This window comes from Phodopus roborovskii, unplaced genomic scaffold (assembly GCF_943737965.1).
Source record: "Phodopus roborovskii unplaced genomic scaffold, PHOROB, whole genome shotgun sequence".
Lineage (NCBI taxonomy): Eukaryota > Metazoa > Chordata > Mammalia > Rodentia > Cricetidae > Phodopus > Phodopus roborovskii.
The window spans coordinates 16,578,616-16,598,888 of record NW_026126485.1 but is presented as its reverse complement, the minus strand read 5'-3'; the positions used below and the strand labels follow the sequence as shown (position 1 = coordinate 16,598,888).

At 45.8% G+C, this 20,273-nt stretch overlaps 1 protein-coding gene across 1 annotated transcript; it reads right to left on the bottom strand.

Annotated features, from left to right (window-relative positions):
* Nucleotides 1-1,757: 1,757 nt before the first annotated feature.
* Nucleotides 1,758-19,980, bottom strand: Echdc3 (enoyl-CoA hydratase domain containing 3). The gene is made up of 5 exons (XM_051194877.1): nt 19,786-19,980; nt 15,641-15,762; nt 13,969-14,066; nt 6,183-6,383; nt 1,758-2,227 (listed from the first exon to the last, which is right to left on the bottom strand). The coding sequence occupies exons 1-5, from the start codon at nt 19,950-19,952 to the stop codon at nt 1,916-1,918; spliced, it is 900 nt and encodes a 299-aa protein (XP_051050834.1). The 5' UTR covers nt 19,953-19,980; the 3' UTR covers nt 1,758-1,915.
* Nucleotides 19,981-20,273: the final 293 nt, after the last annotated feature.

Genomic DNA, 20,273 nt, shown 5'->3' with positions numbered 1-20,273 from the left:
TCAGGCTAGGCTCAGACCGTCTCTGGGGACAGTGAGAGAGGAAGGAACATGGTGGGTATCCCATCCAATCAGGGTAACTTCCTGAAGAAAGAGTTCCAAACTGTGCTCAGCCTCTGGTAACCAATTCAGGCTAGCATCAGGCAGCTGAGCTCCCCAGAGCTCAAGTGTGTGGATTGGGAACTGAACATTTCCCTTTCTGGATTTTGGTCTAATGATCTGGAACATTTCCCATGGGGCAGTGCAGCCAGGGAACTCAAAACTATGGCTCTAGCAGGCAGACATGTTGGAATCCTCAAACTCCAGTTCCACCGTTTGTCCCTGGACAAAGGTGACACCCCAGGCTCAATGACTCACCTGAGATGGGGATCATTGTAAGCTACTCCCCTGGCCCTATTGAGGGCCATGTGAGAGCAGGCAGAGACACTTGGCACATTCTGGGTCTGCAGGAGATGGCAGCTCAGCTGGTTTTCTGCTCATGGGGCACTTTTACAACAAACTTTTTTTTCCCTGTCATCTAAAACCTGGAGAAGGGAACAACTACACATCCAAAGAGAAGTATGTAACAACGGTATCTGGCCACATTCATATCACAAGCTACTTTACTCCAGGAACTAGAGTAGAAACCACCGGTTAGAAACATACAAGTCAGTCAGTCAGTCTCTGTCTGTGTCTGTCTCTCTGTGTCTCCTTCCCATCCTCTTTCTCTCCCCCTCCCTCTCTCTCTGGTGCTGGGGACAAAACCACAGACCTAACACATTCTAGATTAGTGAACACCAAACTACTTCTTTGCCTTTTACATTTTTTGTTTTGAGACAGTGTCTTGCTAAATTACGCAGTCTGGCCTTGAACATGTGATCTTCCTGACTCCGACACAATGTGCCATTGTGCTTTGTTCTGCTCTACTCTTAGGTGACAAAAATTGACAACAGTAACAAATCAGGACTAGGGTGTAGCTCAGTGGCAGAATACTTTCTAAGTGTACAGGAGGCTCTGAGTTCAATCCCTAGCAGTGGGAAGAAGGAAGGCGGGCAGGGAGGGAGGGGAGAGACAGAGATAGACACTGATTTATGACCAAGTTTTACAGGTAAGGAAATTTTGACCACTTCTTGGGCTGCATTAGACCAAAGCGAAAAATATGACTAGGTCTAAACATTAGCTCAAATGGTGAACTCTGACTAGTGTCAGTCTGAGTGTTTTAGCAGACGCTGAGTGTGGTTCAGAACTGTGTATGGAGGAAGTGACTCAGTGGGCAGGGCCTGCGCTGGGTCCTCTCACTGCTCTGATCTGCTTTTATCCACTAGTCTAATAGAAACCGGAGGGCAAGGAGTTCATTAAAGACACGTGGCCCTTGTTACATGCCCATCAGAGTGGACATACAATGACAAGAGAAGATCACTCTTCTCTTTCTCAGCTTGCAGTGGGTTAGAAATGAATGACCCAGCTCTATAAATATTTAATTTATCCAAAGCCACAGGCATGATTATTCCCTGATAGAATCAAGATTTTCAGTGTGAAGATGATCTCATGGAGATTTGAAATGTTCAACAGGTCATGAGCAACCAGACTGGGCTCTGCCTTAAGGAAACTACAGAAGAGTGGGGTGGTATCCTTCCGTCCTGCCTCTCTTGATTGTCACCTATGTGCAGGTAGCATCTCATTGCAGGTGCTGCAGGCTCTGTCAGGTAGCCGGGACACCCCCATGCTCATGAACCTGGCCACTGACCTAGCACTTCATTTACTCCCTGTACTCGTTTCCCACAGAATTGTGGCTTTTAATCACATAGAGCACACACTGAGAAACCGATATCAGATTTAGAAAGACTGGCTCTCTTCTCTGTCAACCAAGAGTGCGACTGGATTGAGAAGACGAGATTTGCTAGCATTGGCTGTTGGCTGAGCACTCCTTGTGCTGGGCTCAGTGTGACCAGGTGGGTTTTCTCTTCTGGATGAAGGCCTCGATTCCTTCCTGCCCATCATGCAGGGCTAGGTTGTCCACCATGGCCTGGGAGGCAAGATAATATGCTGTTCTAAGGTCTTGGGGCAGCTGTTTGTAAAAGGTAGCCTTGCCCAAGGCCACCACGGGGCGGCTCAAAGAGGCGATCTTCTTGGCTATTCTCATGGTCTCTTCCTCCAGCTGTTCCTCTGGCACCACTTTGCTGATGAGGCCGTGGCGTACAGCCTCCTGAGCAGAAATTGGCTCCCCTGTCAAAAGCATCTCCAGGGCCACCTGAAGGAAGAAGGAGCAAGGTCATTAAAGCACTCTTCACATCCCATGGCTTCCTCAGGCCCCATCTGTTTCCCCGTACTGAGATAGTCACTCTCTGGATGTACCTGCTTGCCTCAGCCCAGATATCTGTTTCCACAAATAAAGTCATCTATCACCCCTTGATGTTGTTACTACCCCTAATTCCCTAATAGGGAGAAGATCAGATTGTTCCAAGAGCCAAGAAAATACAAGTAGCCCAGAACAGGTGGAGTCCCCTTAGATTCTTCTTAGATTTGATCAGCAGGCCCTGGCAACCCAGGAGATCCCTTCCATCCACCCCTTTAAAGGCCACGTGCAGAAAGACAGCCTGTCTGATGAGGACCACTGTGAATTCCGCTGGAACAAGCTCATAGCCTCCTGCACTGTAGAAAGGGACCACTTTCTACAAGAACATGTCCATGGGTCCCATTTCCTCAGCAGGATCCATTCTGGGTACATGAAGGGACATAACTCTCTTCAAGGACTAGATAAAGAGCCTAGCATGGCTGGCTTCTAGGTTTTACAGCTCCTGTATGTATCAGTAAAGTAGAATGGTCACACATATGAGAGGATTGTGTGCTGCAGCAGTCTGGGATTCTTTTGGGTGGACCCCATGTCTATCCAGACTGCTGGGACAGAATACCATAAACTGTGTAGCTTTGAAGGAACAGGAACCTTTCACACTCTGGAGGTTGGAAAGCCCAAGTTCAAGGCATCCACAGAATTGGTGTCATGTGAGAACCTGGTTCTAGGTTCAGAGCCTGAAATACCACTGTGTCCTTACAAAGAAGAAAATGGGTAAGCCAGAAACCAGCCGTCTTTTTCTCCGGGCACTCATTCCAATGCGAGGCTCCACACTTGAGCAATGATCACTTTCCCGGGCCCCACCTCTGACGCTGGTGATTGCATTTCACCACAGGAACTTGGGGGGGACACCACATCCAGGCTATGACGATGGTGTCTGCCTCCCAGAGACTGTGGACTGCAGACTGAGGAGCTGCAGGGAGGAGGAGAGATGGGGTGGCGGAGGGTAATATATTCTGTAAAGTACACCAGGTGTGCACACTGGATTGCTGGCCTCATCTCACGGGAGCCTGAGAAGAGTCACTGAGATTCCTAGGTACTTTGAAATTATATTTCCTAAATTGCATTGGGCATATGAATCATTGCTAACCAGTATGTGTCAGGAGGAGTATCTGGGGGCTCTGGTCTGAGTGAAGGTCTAACTCTCCAGCTTCAAAATTCCACTCCAGGTTAGACTGTCAGGAAACAAGTGTGCAGACAAGCAGTTTGGTAAATGGAAGCAAGGATTTCTACTGTCGTGAAGGGACTGGTGTTGGGAAAGGGACTCATATTTTCTCCAGCTCTCCTGGGATACTCACTGCCTGAGGCACTAGCTCTGAGTGTGTGTGGCTGCTCAAGCTGGGGAAGGGAGCAGCTGGAACAGGCAGGGAATTTATATAGCACAATGAAGATGCATTATTTAATTCATGCAAAAGAGAAAGACTTTAAAAATAAGGTGAATAATTCATGTCTTGGCAAAACAGGCTCAACTGTCTGACTTTTTGCCCAGCAGACAAGCTGCAGTCTTCCTTTTCCAACACAGTGGAGCAGTTTCCTAGAGTGTCCAGCAGAGGGAACTCAAGTCCAACACATGCTGTCCTAACCTGTGTGGAAAGGGCAGAGACTTCTTTCTATCCAGGATACTTTGCAAAGGCACCTGCTTGTTTCTGTGGATAAACATAGGGACAGTCACCTATTACCAGCACATGCACGGGCATGTGTTCAGTCTTCTTCTGGGATCAGAACATGAAGAGAGACCAGAGATCTGAGTGGAACATGCTCTGAAATGCACATTTGGTGTGTGTGTGTGTGTGTGTGTGTGTGTGTGTGTGTGTGTGTGTGTGTGAGCATTTGCATGGGTGCATGTGGGTTCAGAGCTCAGAAGTCAACCTTGGGTGGTGTTTTTCAGGAGTTTTCACCTTGTTTTTGGAGACAGAGCCCTCCGTGGGGACAAGATGCTGGTTGCTTGGACTGGCTGGCCCGTGAGCCTCAGGCTCCTTCTGCTTCTGTCTCCCCAGCTCTGGGATTCCAAGTGTGAGCCACCAGGCCTGGCTTTGATCCTGTGGGTTCTGGGATCTAACTCAAGTCCTCAAGCCTGAGCAGCAGACACTTTGCTAACTGGGCCTTCTCCCCAGCCCCAGGGCAGAGTGTCTTGACAAAAATATATTTGGGATGGAAAAAGCAATCCTGGTTCTCACAAGGTCCCTGCCCCCTCATCTGTTACACTGGACATTGTGCAATATTGTTCCAAGAATTGGGCTTCCATGGAACTTAAGGGATATTTTGGCTCCATGGAACTTAAGGGATATTTTGGCTACATGTCTCCTCTTTAAAAAAAAAAAAAATTAAAGTTTGATAAACATGATACAGTATGAAGTTTCTAGGAATTTTTATAAGCCCTGATTTAGAAGGCTTTCCTGACAATAGGACTGATTTAAAGGTTTTAAATGCCTTGACCATGGAACCTTCCAGCAAGTCACATGTTGGAAGAGAATAAACCAGTACAGCAACTTCTTGTTATGAAAGGCTTCATGGTTATATTTGCAGTTACAAGACAATCTGTGAGTCTGACAAGAGACTTGAATACATTTTGATTTAATTCTAGAACAAAACAATGACCTGAGAAACAGACACTAAATAAATATGGACACACTTAAGGCAAATGTCTATCTTAGAATGTTCAAAAACATCCCCCGTATAGAGGACATTTGAGCAAACCATTGCATCTTCCAGCATGTAGCTGTTGTCAGCACATTGCCTTGCAGGAAACCACAGAATCTCCCTGCAAGCATATAGTTCTTCAAAAAGAAACAGGTTCTACGGAAGGAAAAATCCTCCCTGGAACACTTTATCGCTACTGCTAGATTCCCTTTGGGTCTCATTTCTTTTGTGCCTCAGGCATGCGAGACACTGTTAATTTTTGTAGTTGTTTCAAAGCAGACAATCCATTCTAGGAAGCAGTTCACTTCTTTGCTTGCTGCATATATGATTTACCCCTCCTTTTCCAGATTTCCCACTGAGAACAGAATGACTTTTTCCTAGAACGAACACTGTTGTTTTCCACTTCAGGGATGCTCACTAAATGCTATTCTGTGAGGCTGCGGAAGGAAGAAAGCTTTACAAGGGAAATGGACTTGACAGTCATTTGTAATGACAAGACAGATCCGACATACAGCTGCTCCTTGGGTGGATTCACATAGCATGGACAGGACAGTCCTTGTCTAACCATTGTGAACTCAACCCTGTAAATCAGCACCTTTAAATCCTTTCTGGACTGAGAAAGGTTGTCAAGAAGTCATTAGCCAGAGATACAGTCTCAGCCCCCTTGACACTGGTGCTGCGTCAGCATGCTGTTTATTGTCTCATGGGCAGCCATTTAGTGTAACAAAACTGCTTCTATTGCATTTCAGATAAGATTACACAAAGGTTGTGTTTTCCTGAAAATGAAAAACGTAAATAGCCATACTGAGGGCCTGTAAGATTGAAATGTGGCTGGTACACCAGTGGCTTTTGGGCAGAATGTCTGATATAGAAGATACTCTGTGTGTGCGCGCACGTGTGTGTGTGTGTGTGTGTGTGTGTGTGTGTGTGTGTGTGTTGAAAGCTAAGGCTAATTTCTGGTGGTGTTTCTCAAGTACAATGTATCTTGTTGATTTGTGCAGAGAGAACAAGGTCTTTCTCACTGGCCTGGAGCTTACCCATTAGCCCAGGCTGCTAGCCAGCAAGTTCCAGGGATCTGTTCATGTTTGCCTTCCCAATGGCAGGATTACAAGTGTACACCACTACACCTGGGGATTGAACTTCCCACCCCCTTCTAGGTACTTTTCCTAAGCTAATTCTGCAAACTGTGAGCACTGACAGCCAGTTCAGTTACCTTTCGGGGCACTGCCCTCCCCAGGGCAACTGCAGGGGTGGAGCAGAAAAGTCCAACGTTGACCCCAGGGGTGGCAAAAGAGGACTTATCACTTGCCACGGCAATGTCACAGCTGGCAACAAGCTGGCAGCCGGCAGCTGTGGCCAAGCCGTTGACCATGGCAATGATGGGGACTGGGTGGTTCCGTATCAGCATCATGACCTGTAGGACAAATACACCCATTTCATTTCCATGCAGTGTGAAGAGCTGTGTACCTGCCACGTTACATGACTGACCCCACAGAGCATGTTTCTCATGCACTAGTTCATCGCCATCTAGGAGGAAAGCACAAAACCATCAACTCACAATATGTCTCCACTGTGAAGCAGACTTGTAGAGTTTGGTTTTTGGAAACCCATGAGCAAACAGTCTTACTTAGCAACAAGAACATGAAGCTGCGTGGGTGGGGAGTCATTCACTTAAGGCCAGAGCATGATGGGAAGCTGGTGGCAGTAGAGTCTGAGGCCATTGTTTTCTCGTGCCTCCTGCCTTCCCTATCCCCCCACCATGGAGGACTGTGGGGTTTTGTCCCTGAGGAGCAAGCAAACCCCTTCACCAACTATCGGTTCTCTGTACCCCTGGGCAGCCCTTGTGTTAAGAGTCTGAAATTGGCATTTGGTGCTTCCTGGGAAAATTAAGGTGGGAAGGGGACTTGAAGGCAATTTCCTTAGTAATTACTTCTCAAATTACCATTCAGTATAGCATACTCTCTCTCAACTCCATTAAAATGGGGAAGGAGGACACCCTACTGTCATAAAAATAAGCAAAATTCCTGAGACCAAGCCCTTGGCACAGAGAGGAGAGACAAAGCTATGTGCGTGTGACCCCTACCACCATAAAGGGTCAGAGCTCTAACTTATATTTGAAGCTTATTTTTTTCACGACACTCTAAACAGATTGTGTTGCCATGGCAACTTCGATTTCTAAATTATTGCTCTTTGAACCTTGGCAAGTTGGGAGGGGAGACAGAAACTACATCTGGGCTTTTCCCCAAGGCAGCAACCGAAAGAAAATGACCTTCACAGATCTGAAGAGTTTTGCCTGAGAAACTTGTCTTTTTATATTCATAAACATTAGGTATTTGTCAGCGTTTTCCCCCCTAAAATAACCAATTATATAGCCAGGCACTATATAACGATGTTTCTGGTCAAGGATAAACTGTACTATGATGGTGGTCCTGGAAGGTTATGATGGCTAGGAAAGTCAGCTCTCTCTCTCTCTCTCTCTCTCTCTCTCTCTCTCTCTCTCTCTTTCTCTCTCTCTCACACACACACACAGCCTGGCATGGGAACCCATGCTTATAACCCAGCACTAGGCAGATGGAGACAGGAGAATCCCTGGGGATCACTGGCCAGATAGTCTAGCCTAGTTGCTAATTGGAGAGCTTCAGGCTAGGGAGAGACACTGTATCAAAAGTGGTGGCTGGAGTTCCTGAGGATGGTGTCTAGATTATGACTGGACTGATAATTCCTACCATCTAAGTGACCACCCACCCTAACATTACAGTACAGTGTCCAGTGTGAGGAGGGGCTGCTGCAGGTGCTGTGAGGGTGTGGTAGTATGGTGAAGAGTAATGCATAATCCTCAGGGATATGGACACCATGTGGCTGCTTCATGGCTTCCCTGGATTATATTGTGGTTTTGGTGTGCTAAAGATGGAATCCAGGACCTTGTGAATTTCACTAAGTCACATCCCCAGCCCTTCTGTTATATTTTGAGACAAGTTCTCACCCAGTTGCTCAAGATGGCTTTCAAACTCACTCTGTAGCCCAGGGAGGCCTTGTATTTCTGATCTCCCTGCCTTAGCCACCCAAGATTTTATGAATGAATTTAAAAATAGTCAATGTAGGATATATTCCTTCTACTTTCTAAAAAAAATGTTTCCTGGGAGCCTGGATGCCATATTACACTATATTTGTGGCTGTTTCGTGCAGCTCATGGTTACCTATCCATCGCTTGTATCATCCACTGTGCTTGACTCAACCTTGTATAAAATCTGCTTACTGCTGGATGGTGGTGGCACACGCCTTTAGTCCCACAACTTGGGAGGTAGAGGCAGGTGAATCTATATGATTTCAAGGTCAGTCTGGTCTACAGAATAAGTCCCAGGACAGTCAGTCAGTCAGGGCTGCTACACAGGAAAACCCAGTCTCGAAAAACAAAATAAAAACCAAACCAAACAAAAAATATCCACTTGCCATGTAGTCCAGGTGTAGAGCTGGCTGTGCCATTTATACACTATTAGTTTTGGGATAGAGCAGGCTTTCCCCCTATATACCATGTGGCCTGGTGTAGAGCAGGCTTTTGGGCTGTGCCATCTATGTATCATATATCCCTGGTGTGGAACAGACTCTCCATGTGTATGTCCAAAGCTGGTTTTACCATCTTTAAGGAATGTAGCCAGGTTTGTGGAACTGGGGGGTCCCATCTATATACCACACAGACTTGGGGGAGGGGGCTGTCAAATGGGCTTTACCACCTGTCTGCCATGTAGCTTGAGTGGGCCAGGTTGTCCTGTCTAAACACTATGTATCTGGGTGTAGTGTAGACTGGACTGTCAACGTTTGTGTAAGTACACTCTGTTGTTGGCTGAATTATGACACCATCTAGAACCCACGGCATCTCCAAACCCATCCTCATCATTAAAGAATACATACATGCCTGTGTATTTAAGGGAATCCCATAATATTTGATAGTAGCCTTTTTAGGCTTTTGGGAGGGTGGGGGTCATCTTTTAGTACTTTGATAAATGTTAACTACCTTCTCCCCAGAAAAATGCACATATGTATAAATGCATACAGAATTGTCTGTGGATATAACTGGTTCCTGCCTTTCACAGAAGGCAGTGGGGGCAGGTTAGTGATAGGTCTCCTTCCTAGAGAGAACTATAGCAATGAGAGGAAGAACTCAAGCCATCTAGTCTTGCTGCAAAGAAAGAAAAGGTTTTCCTCCCTTTTGAACACTGTTCTCTTATGTCCCTGATCCAGAAATCCTACTTGCTCTGAAACAGATTGCACTCTATGGTCAAACATGTGTACCAAATCATTTCCTTACAGCAGAAGAAACAAGGAATGACTCAAGTGTAAAAAATGAGTAAGCAGGCAGTCAGTGAGATGGCTCAGGGAGCAAAGCACTTGTCACGCTAGCCTGGTGACTTGAGTTGAATACCCAGAAAGGTGTGAGGAGAAAAGTGACATCCACGTTTGTGTCATGGCATGAGGGCCCCCACATACCATTCATACACACACACTATAATAATGATGTGATTATGATAATGACAGTGATAATAAGTTAAACAATTTTATTGTTGATGTAAAAGTGTCACATCCCCTGAACTGGTGGTACAGACAATTGCTAGCTGCCATGTGGGTGCTGGGAATTGAACCTGGATCCTCTGGAAGAGCAGCCAGTGCTCTTAACCACTGAACCATCCCTCTAGCCCCAAGTTAAACAATTTTAAAAGTAAATGGTTACTATGGCTTGGGTGGCTGTTCTCCAACAGTCCATACATTACAGATTTCTCTCAGGGTGGTATCATCAGAGTGTGGTCTTGTGGGAGGAATTGGGGTGGGGCTGGGGAGATGGTTCAGCAGTTAGGACCACTTGCTGCTGTGGCAGAGGGTTAGGGTTCAATTCCCAGCACCCACACAGGGGCTCATAACCATCTGTAACTACAGTTCCACAGGCCTGGATGCCCTCTTCTGACCTCCTCATGCACTGCACACATAAGGTGCACTTATATACTTGAAGACAAAACACTCATACACACAAAATAAAAATAAATCTAAGGGCTGGAGAGATGGCTCAGAGGTTGACAGCACTGGCTGCTCTTTCAGAGGTCCTGAGTTCAATTCCCAGCAACCACATGGCTGCTTACAACCATCTATAATGAGATCTGGCGGCCTCTTCTGGAATGTAGGCATATGTGCAGGCAGAATAATATATATATATTATGAGATATATATATATATATATATATATATAATATGAGATAACTCTTTAGAAAAGGAAATGCTAAAATAAATTAATCTTATAAAATGTAAAGGGATTATAGGCTCTTGATCTCCTTTCTGTCTGCTTTCTGATTTGCAATTTGAGTGGTTTTTTGTTTTGTTTTTTTGACATTCAAGTCCTGCCATTGTCACCTGGCACCACCAACAAGCTCAAAACAATAATAGTTACAGATCTTTGCTTGTTTGTTTGTTTGAGTCAGGGTTTCCTCTGTGCAGCCCTGGCTGTCCTGGAACTCACACTGTAGACCAGGCTGACCTCTGCCTCCTGAGCGCTGGGATTAAAGGCATGCACCACCATGCCTACCCCAAGCTACCAAATCTTAATTTGAATGTTAAACCCATTTTTTAAATATAAATTCATTGCCTCAGTTATTTCTTTATAGCAGTGTGGTACTGACAAACACGATGGCTAGAGCTACTTAATGACGGCAGCATTCTCAGTGAAGTGAAAACTTTTAAGGAAGAAAGCAAAATATTTGGATGGTTTAGAGCTTACATAGTGATATGGAGCAAGCCTGCTAGGATTTGATGTCATGTCTGTCACTCACTCACTATCTATAACTCAGAGCAAAGCATATGACCCTCCAGTTTTCACAGCACCAGGATGGGTATAATATCAGCCCTAACCTAACGCAAAACAACAGTAACATACATTAGCAAGCCTGGAGTATATTATAAAATACTACCTGGGTAACTAAGTGTTCAGTTATAATCATGATACATACATACATACATACATACATACATGCATGCATGCATATTACCTACATAAGATCATCCAAACAATATGTGTTTAGGGAAAATCACTAAAAGTAAATATAGCAAAATTATTACACTCTTCTCTGGGTTGGTGTGTTTATAATATGCTAAGAGCATCTTTTGTTACTTAAATTCTTAAAATCTTCTATTATACATACTTACTTCATCAGTCAAAATAATTTAAATCAAGTCAGAGCATAGTTCAGAAAAGACAAAGGGAACTTAGATAAAAAACAAGCCAGGGTAATCAAATCCATGACAGTCAAGAACCAATGCCCTCTGTCTAATCTTCCTGCATTAAGACTGTTTTGAATTCTGCCCACTGCATCCATCCAGTGGCTTCCACTGAACTCTGCCCTAGCCTCACATACCAGCATAACTGAGGGTCCGCATTATTTTCTTTCTTTCTCCCCACATTATTTCTAAAGCAACCATTCTCCTTTCATTGGTGAGGAGTTTAGAGAAAGGAGGAGTCTGTCTTCAGGGAAAGACACACCAGCTGTCAATATATTGGAAGAAGAGAGAAAGAAATGGGGTCTCTAAGTCGCCATGGCTGTACCCAGGAGTCACTTAAGCTCTTCTATAACTAGTTCCTTGCTTATTCAGGTTGTCCTCCCGACTGGTATATAACTGACTGTCAGGCAGAGCTTGTGGTTCATAACAAATGTGCTCCAGGTTGGTGAGGCCAAGCTAAGGCAGATTTCCATCTGCCTGTTAGAATCCAACTGTCCTGTGCATGAACTAAACAGTGAAGCTTTAGCTCATTTCTACTCTAGCCTGCTCTCTGATCACACTGGGAAACTGAAATTTTACAAAGTTCCTGCTGTCCATATTTGTTCAAGACAGTTTGAGATTCATAGGATTGGTGTTAAAGAACAGTACTCAGGGCTAGAGTGATGGCTCAGAGGCTAAAAGCTTGAGTTGCTCTTCCAGATTTCAGTTCCCAGCACCCATGTTGGGTGGCTCACACTGCCTATAACTCCGCTTCCAGGGGACCCAATGCCTCTGGTTTCTGTGGGTACCTGTAATCGTGAGCATATGTCCCTTCCACACCCATATACATATTAAAAGTAATAAAAGGGAATCTTCAAAGGAGCCAGTAGCCTTGCATTCTTGTTTGATGTTTAGGACTAAGTCTTATTTATGCACTGAATCTTTTCTGATGAGCCAGAGGTATGGCTGGGCTAGAAGCTTCCAGAAACCAGGCTTTTACCTCCTGAAGAAGCCCAAACTGCCATGTAGCCCTTTACTAACCTGTTCAGGTCTCTGTTCATCCAGACATTGCAGCCGACTGATAAGAAGCAGGTGCTTTTGGAGCTTACAAGGGTGTACTGGTGCTTTTAGATACTTTTCTATTTTAGCCATATACACTGGGAATTTGTAGAAAATAACTTTGTGTGTGTGTGTGTGTGTGTGTGGTAAACTGAATTCAGGCCCTTCTGCATGGTAGCTAGTTAGATGCTCTACAACTATTCCTAGTGGGAAAATGATTTTGGAAGCATCAAACACTGGCAAATAGGACACTGTCCAAACATTGCTAACGTATGAAACAAAAGATCCAGATCTTTTTGTTCTGTCAGGCAAGTGATGCACACTTCCAATCCCAGTACCTAGGAGGTAGAAGCAGGAAGATCAGGAATTCAATATTAGCCTTGCCTATATAACAACTTCCGGGCCAGCATGAGCTACTTGTGACCCTGTTTTTAAAACAATCCATACCCCAAGTCCCACCTCTAGTGTCTTTCTACTCCTCCATAAAACTGAAAACAAATTACCTTTTCTCTTTGTCCTCCCATGAAATGAGAAATGGTAATCTGATCTGCTTATGAGTGTGTGTGTGTGTGTGTGTGTGTGTGTGTGTGTGTGTGTGTGTTTTTTTTTTTTTTTTTTTTTTTGGTTTGTTTTTGAATGGCGAAGGAAACAATTTGTGCTCAAGAATGTACCTGAGTGGCTGGGGAGATGGGTCAGTCAGTAAACTGGTTACTGCACAAGCTCAGGACCACAATGTACCTGCAATCCCAGTGCTGGGGAGGTGGAGACTCCCTCCCCACCACTATGCTCACTGGTCAGCCAGTCTAGCCTAATCCCTGAGCTTTAGCTTCAATGAAAGACCAATCTCAAAACACAAGCAATTGAGGAAGACTCTTGATGTCAGCCTCGGGCCTCCACACACAGAAAATAAAATTGATGAGGTTAATTTTCTTCTTTGGAGGTGATAATTAGAAGGGTTGGCTAAAATTTAGAAGCATTATAGTTATTTCTATTTATGAATGCTCTCTTGTCCACTGACAATATTGTTTTAGTGTGTGTGTGTGTGTGTGTGTGTGTGTGTGCGCGCGCGCGCGCGTGCACACATGCATGCACGCACGCGCATTCACTGGTGTTTGGCTACTCTGATAGCAGCAAAACTTGAGGGGTCTCCTCTATCGGCATCCCCCACAGATGTGTGTGGCCATGACCAGTTTTTTCACATGGATGCTGGGAATCCAAATGTAGGCTCTTACAATTGCACAGCAAATGTTCTCACCACTGAGCAATCTCTCTAGCCCCCATAGTCATTTCTTAGAAGTCTAAACCAGTGCTTCTCAACCTTCCTAGTGCTGCAACCCTTCAGTACAGTTCCTCATGTTGTGGTGACCCCCAACCATAAAATTATTTTTGTTGCTACTTCATAACTGCAATTTTGCTACTGTTATGAAGTCTCAATGTAAATGTCTGATATGCAGGATATCTGATATGTGACCCCTGTGATAGAGTCGTTTAACCTCAAAGGGTTCATGAGCCACAGGCTGAGAACTGCTAGTGCAAACCAAATAATTGCTTGGATAAAGAACTCACCGATAACCACAGAGCTCCAGATAGCCATCCTCTAGAGCAGGCCCCGTGGACAGACGCTTATCTGAAACTAGAAGGCTACCTCAGTATTTAATACAATGGTGTTTATGCTTACAATGCTGGCTGTCACCTTAACTTACCTCAGAACAGGTCTGAAATACTTCAGTGTGATAATCTCGGCCTTGGGCATCTGTCAGCTCCTTCAGATCATGCCCAGAAGAAAACACAGGGCCCTCAGCTGTGAGCGTTTCCAGTTGAGAAAAGAAGGGGGGGGGGAAGCCAACAATGAGAGAGGTGGCAAATGGCAAATGCAGTGGCACAGGAAGGCTCTGGGATCAGTGCTTTTATGAAGCTCTGTCTGGTCTGATGACTGTGTGGTTGCACTCGGTGTGGCCAAGTTTATCGACTTGTGCAGGCCGTTTGAGATCTGCCACGCCGTAAGCAATGCCCCCATCATCCAGGGCGGGTCAGAGTGTGAACAGAAGCATGGGGGGTCACCTCACTCCAGCTCTTGATTTTACAGAGAGCAGCTGAGGCTGAGGCTGCCATCATTATCCTTAACAACAAAGTGTCACTCCACTGATAAGCTGAGGACATTTCCTCCCTTGTGACAGGCAATGTTAGCCTGTTTTTACAAGTGAGAAAGTGGTGTCATTAAGATGTTAGCGGCCTTTCTGCTGCGTCCAGGTTGTGCCTCATAAGCCTGCTGCAAGCTGCTAGTTTGAACTTTTTTCCTTCACCATAGGAAACAGTTGAAAGTTCCTATTGGCCATCAGTATCTCAGCAAACAATGATGCCAAAGCATCAGCAAACAGTGTATGTTGTATTTTTCTGAGAATGCATGAAGATGGTGTGATTTTTTTTTATTATGCCATGGCAGTATTATGAAGTGGTGATTTTATCTTTTCAAGAATTTATTTTTAATGATATGTGCACGTGAGTGCAGGTGCCTTTGGATGCCAGAAGCATTAGGTTTCTTGGAGCTGGAGTTATGGGGTGGCTATGTGCTGGAAACCAAACTCAGGTCTACTACAAGAGCAGTACTTGCTTTTAATCTCTGGGCCACCTTTCCAGTTCCAAAATTATAGTTCTATAAAAATTTCTACTAGAGGGGCTAGAGAAATGGCTCAGCGGTTAAGATCACTGGCTATTCTTCAAAGGACTTGGGTTTGAATCTCAGCACCCACATGGCGGGTCACAACCATCCATCATGCTAGTTCCAGGGGATCTGACACCCTCTTCTGCCTCTGCAGGCACCAAGCATGCAAGTGGTGCACACACACACAGCAGGCAAACACCCATATACATTAGAAGAAAACCCTATTGGGAAAAGGAAGGGAAGACATGGACAAAAATCTGGCATACATTTTGGCACCACTAAAGATGACACTACAGATTTAGACATGAGCAAGAGTTAGCAAAAAGAAGAGACAAACCAATCATCTGTCCCATCAGCCTGCCTGCTAGTTGCCCCCCACCCCCATGTCTGGGATTATAGGCTTGCAATACCAAGCCCAGCTTTTTATGTGGGCTTGGCCCTTGTAATGCTAAGGGCTTTACCAGTGGAGCCACATCCTCAGTCTCCAGATTGTCTGGTTTCGATGACAAGGGGAAGCCATGCTTTCACTGAGCAAAGACCTTTACTACAGTCCCCACAGCTAACAAGGACCGAGCCCACAACAGTCACAAGTTTTCAGTTCTTCAAAGGGGGTCAGGACATTTCTCCAGTGAAGCGAGGAGAGGGAGTCCCAGCACACAATACAGTCTGAGAAAGCTCAGGTGGGCCACTAACAACAGGCTCCAGAGGGGTACCTGCAATTATAATGACTTTCAGGTCTTTGCTTTCAGCTTCATGAAGAATGTCACTTCGGAGAGATTTCAGCATGGCCAGTGACAGCGCGTTCCTCTTCTTGGGATTGCTTAAGACAATGTTCCTGCGAAAAGCATTTGATAGTCCCTGGGTCATGAACCAGTCAAAACAAGCGAGGACCCCTGCAATTCCTTTCTAATTTAGGAGCAATTTTGAAACCCAAGAATAGAGAACTGCCAGGGCTTGGTGCCAATTTAGAGGGTCTGTCAGAACTCTGGAGTGACAGCTGAGTCAAAACAAGGAAAAAAAAAAAAAAAGATGACCTGAAAGGTAGGCTTGCCTTTTTCTCTCTGCTTCCTTGATTTGTTTTTGCTTTTTTTTTTTTTTTCCTCTCCCCACATGTACTGTCAGAAACATGACTGCCACCTCCACAGCAAGGGTGAGTCACAACAGTGCCCAATCATCTCTGCCCACAGAGGATGTGAGTTTCAGGTGGCAGTGGCAGGGCTGGGTGAATTGTCAAACAGGTCCTACCCCTAACTTATTTCCAGGTGACTTCTTTAGAATGAGGTTAGGAAAGGAGCCAAGGATGAAAGCCCCCCTCCCCGTCTCCACCCACCCACCCCAAAGAAAAGGCAGTGGAGGCTGGCTGCCAGTGTGCAGATGCTTTGGCATTTGCAAGGGTTTCTAGCAGGGTAAGTCTGCAGGATAATTTGGGCAGTCTGAGAACAGATGATATACAAAGAGCAGACGGACAAATCCATGCAACAGACGTAGCATCTCACAAAGATCCAGCACCCAAAGGGCCTCTTTGCTATTTTTAAATCGCCCACATTCAGAATAAAACAACCTGTATTGTCATCTTAGACAGAAGTGTCTTATTTTGTTGTTGTCCTAAGAAACGGGCAGTGAACCAAACCAGATTCTCATTATATGATTTATATTTCCTATCAGTCTCCACCCACACATGCTCTAAGCCTTCTTCATTCTTTTCTGAATATGGTATTTTATTGGGACATGGTCAATTGGATGCTCCATAAATAACTTTTAGGAGATGACTGAATTTATCTCAGCACAATAAGAATAATCATCTCTTTTGGGATATCATTTCAACTTTGCTGCAGCTTCCAGGTAACTGTGGGATTGTTTTGTTTCTCATAAACATCCACTCCCCTAAGTATAGGAATTACATGCGGCTGACGTGCTGATACTTAAGACTCCTTTATCTGTGGAAGCGGTGGGAACTGCTTGTAACCTTTCAGTAGAAACATGACTGGTGCTCATGGTGGCAAACATAAAACACTGTTACCCCAAGGCTGGGGAGATGGCTCCGTGGCTCCGTCAAGTTCTTGCTTTGCAAGCATGAGAACCCGAGTTCCATTTCTAGAACTACTTTTTTTTTTCCTGGTGGGGCATTTGGCATATACTTTGAATCCTAATGCTGGGGAGCTGGAGACAGACAGACTTTGGAAACCCGTTTCAAAAGAGAAGGTGGGCAGCATGGAAGGAATGACACTCAAGTTGGTCTTTTGGCTCCAACATATACATGCAACTGCACACACATGAACATGTGCATGTCAGGGTACACACACACACACACACACACACAGAAGCTGCCACCCCAGCATTTACATCAGCTTAAATTAAATTTTAAGGCTTTGGGCAAACTTGGACAGAAAGCTTCCAGCCCAAACGGAAACTTGCTGTTTGGTGGTGTTTGTTTCGTGTGAATCCCACTAACCCTCCCAGACACACTGTGAGACAGCTCTCACTTACATCCCTGTGTGCAGACTCCTTTCCCCACCAGTCCACTGACTCCCTTCTCAGTGGTCATCTCCGATTGTCAGGACAGATGCATGGACCGCCTGTGCCCCTCCCCACTTTGGAAGTCTTCTCTGGGGAGGGGTTCACCCTTCTCTGGTCTCCTCTTGCCTTCTTTTACGGGGGCTCCTGGGTTCTGGCAGGAGACACTTGGTTCCATTCCTTGTCCTCTCTTAGTTCCATGCACATTGCTCAGGCCACTTCGCTGGTGGCCATGACATCACTCCTCCCTCCGTGCTGACATCTCCCAGTCATTAGCCCTAGTTCCAGCCTCTCTCCAGAGCCCCGGATCTGTATATTCACTGTGATGTTTGCTGGATTGCTCCATCCAGGTGTGCATTGGGCATTTTCCTCTCCCAACTCACCCCTCTCCAGGCTGTTGCTCAGCCTCCAAGCTGGACCCTGAAAGTCATTTTATATTGCTATGCAGCTCTCCCTTATTTCACAGGACATCAAAACTCCTAGGCCCTCACCAGTTTCAGCCTTCTCCATGGCTATTTTAGTTCCAAGTGTGGAATGCCTTAAGCTGAGAGCTTCAGCTACAAGCTACTCCCCCCTCCACCCCCATGGAGAAACTTCTTTCTGATGTGGTTTCTCTCAGGGTGACACGTGTTACAGGTAAAATCTGGTCCCTGTAAATGCTCCAATGAGCTATCTGAAGATCATCATTGTACAGTACCATTTATTTTTTTTCATGGCTAATTCTACTGAATGTAGTGGACTGGAGTGATCTCAGACCCACTCTACCATCATGACACTTGAGTGGAAACAACTTGGGAGGCAGAAGAATCTCTTTTAGGCTCTGGGCTCACCTACCTCCTGGCAGCCATCTCTGCCCTTGACTCCTGTGTGTGAAAAGGGGCGATAGCCGCCTTGCAGGTCATTGTGCCATTTAGAAACAATGCAGAGTGCCTGACATAGCATTCATTTCATAGCTGGCCCTCATGGTATGACAGTGTTATTGCTCTGAGGCACAGTTTTGAAATGGGAACACTAAAGCGACTGAGTTGCACAAGCCCACCTGCTTAGTACTTAACATAGGACTGCTTTAATGGGTGACTCAGGGAGAATCTTAATGTATGATTCCTATGATTTATAATCAATTGGTCTCATCATCCCCCTTTCTAGTTCCCCATTCATGCTTAATTCTGAAGGATTCTGTCTCCTATCTTCTGCAAGAATTTTTGATCAGATATGATCAGACTTTTTTTTTTTTAGAGAAGAGATGATTGGTCTTACTATCTCACTATGTATCCCAGGCTGGCCTTGAACTTGCTATGTAGTCCTGGTAGGATTTGAGTTCAGGATCATCCTGCTTCAGCCTCTACAATGGTGGGATTACAAGCCTGTGATACCATGCCCAGGTTATGATTGTATTTTCAGAAGCAGAGCTGTTCCTTACAATTGTAAAGAAAGGCCCCTATATGGGGGCTACACTTCAGAGCCCATCTCTGGCTTTCTTTGGGAGTGTTGATGAGCAAGGAGTCCACAGGGGATGGACTTACCCTAAGATACACTTTAGTTAACTGAATCCCCAAAATGCCTAGTCCCTGTGGTGTCCACCTGTATGGAGTTAGGGGACAGACAGATATGGGCACCCTGCACCAGCATCTGCAGACCTGCGTGCTAAGCTTCTTTAAGGCAGTAAGGGTTGAGAGGTATAGGAGATGAAGGGAAGATGTGGAAGAGGCTGGGGGCCAGAGGGTGGCTCTCCATCCTTTTTGGAGAACACGTAAGAGTATGGGTGAGGATTAAAAAGTTAGACATGGTGTTCTAGGATTAAGAGGGGCTATTTACCAGAGTTGGAGAATATAACACTTATATTCTTGACCATTTGCCCTGGCCAGGCAAATGGTCATGCCTGAAAGGGTCTTCCTTACTCCATAGTCCAGGTGTGCACTGATTTCTGTTTGAGGCTTTTAGGTTTGTTGCATAAAAGAGCAGAGAGCAGGGTGTGTGCCCTTTACCCACTTAATGACATACCCCCACCCTGCACTTCAACATGCACTAACCCTGAAGCCCACAGAAGTCTGTAAGGACCATGGATCTCTTTTGTCATGGGTTTTTTTGGAGGTCATAGCAACTGTGGGTGGGGTACTTGTGCTGCCCACACCAGCACAGAAATGACTGGGCGATTGGGCACTGGAGCCCTGTGGGTTCAGGGGGCCACCAGACACACCTACAATCCTCACAGGTGCAAGGATTCCTCCACCAAATATTTCATCTTTTCGAGATGAAACTTAAAAGGCAAGCAGTGACTGATAACTCAGGGTTAGTGGCCGTGAGGCCTGTTTTTCCCGAGTCCTGGCACTGCCCGCAGGCTGACCTGATTCCGTCGTGCTGTTGTGTGCTAGTGGGCCGTGGCTCCGACTCCGGTTGAGCGGTAGCTGACCCCGGGCTGCAGAAGCCAGTGGAGAGAGGGGCCCACCGGCTGCGCCAGAGCCAGCTGGTCCTCTGCACGCCAAAGGCCTGTCGGCCAGCGACCAGGGCCATTGCAACCAAGAAACAGCGATGTCGACAGTGCAAGCGGCCTAGGCTTTCCCTTTCGGACCTGACCATTCAGAGCTTTGCCCCAGGGCCCGCCCCCAAAGTCCCAAAGTCCTGCCCCCCCCTCCTGTGTTCCTCTCCTGGAGCCTGCCCCCTGGAGCCCCACCCCGCAACCCGAGGTGACAGGGCAGGTCCTGCCCACTGGAGTAGGCAGGCCAGTTGCAGTGGTTTGTTTGGTTTAGTCAGGCTTTGAAAGAGTTTAAGGGAGGAGAGAACTGGGTTTGCTTTCTGTAATGACACCAGGAATGTGCCAGATGTTGTGAAACG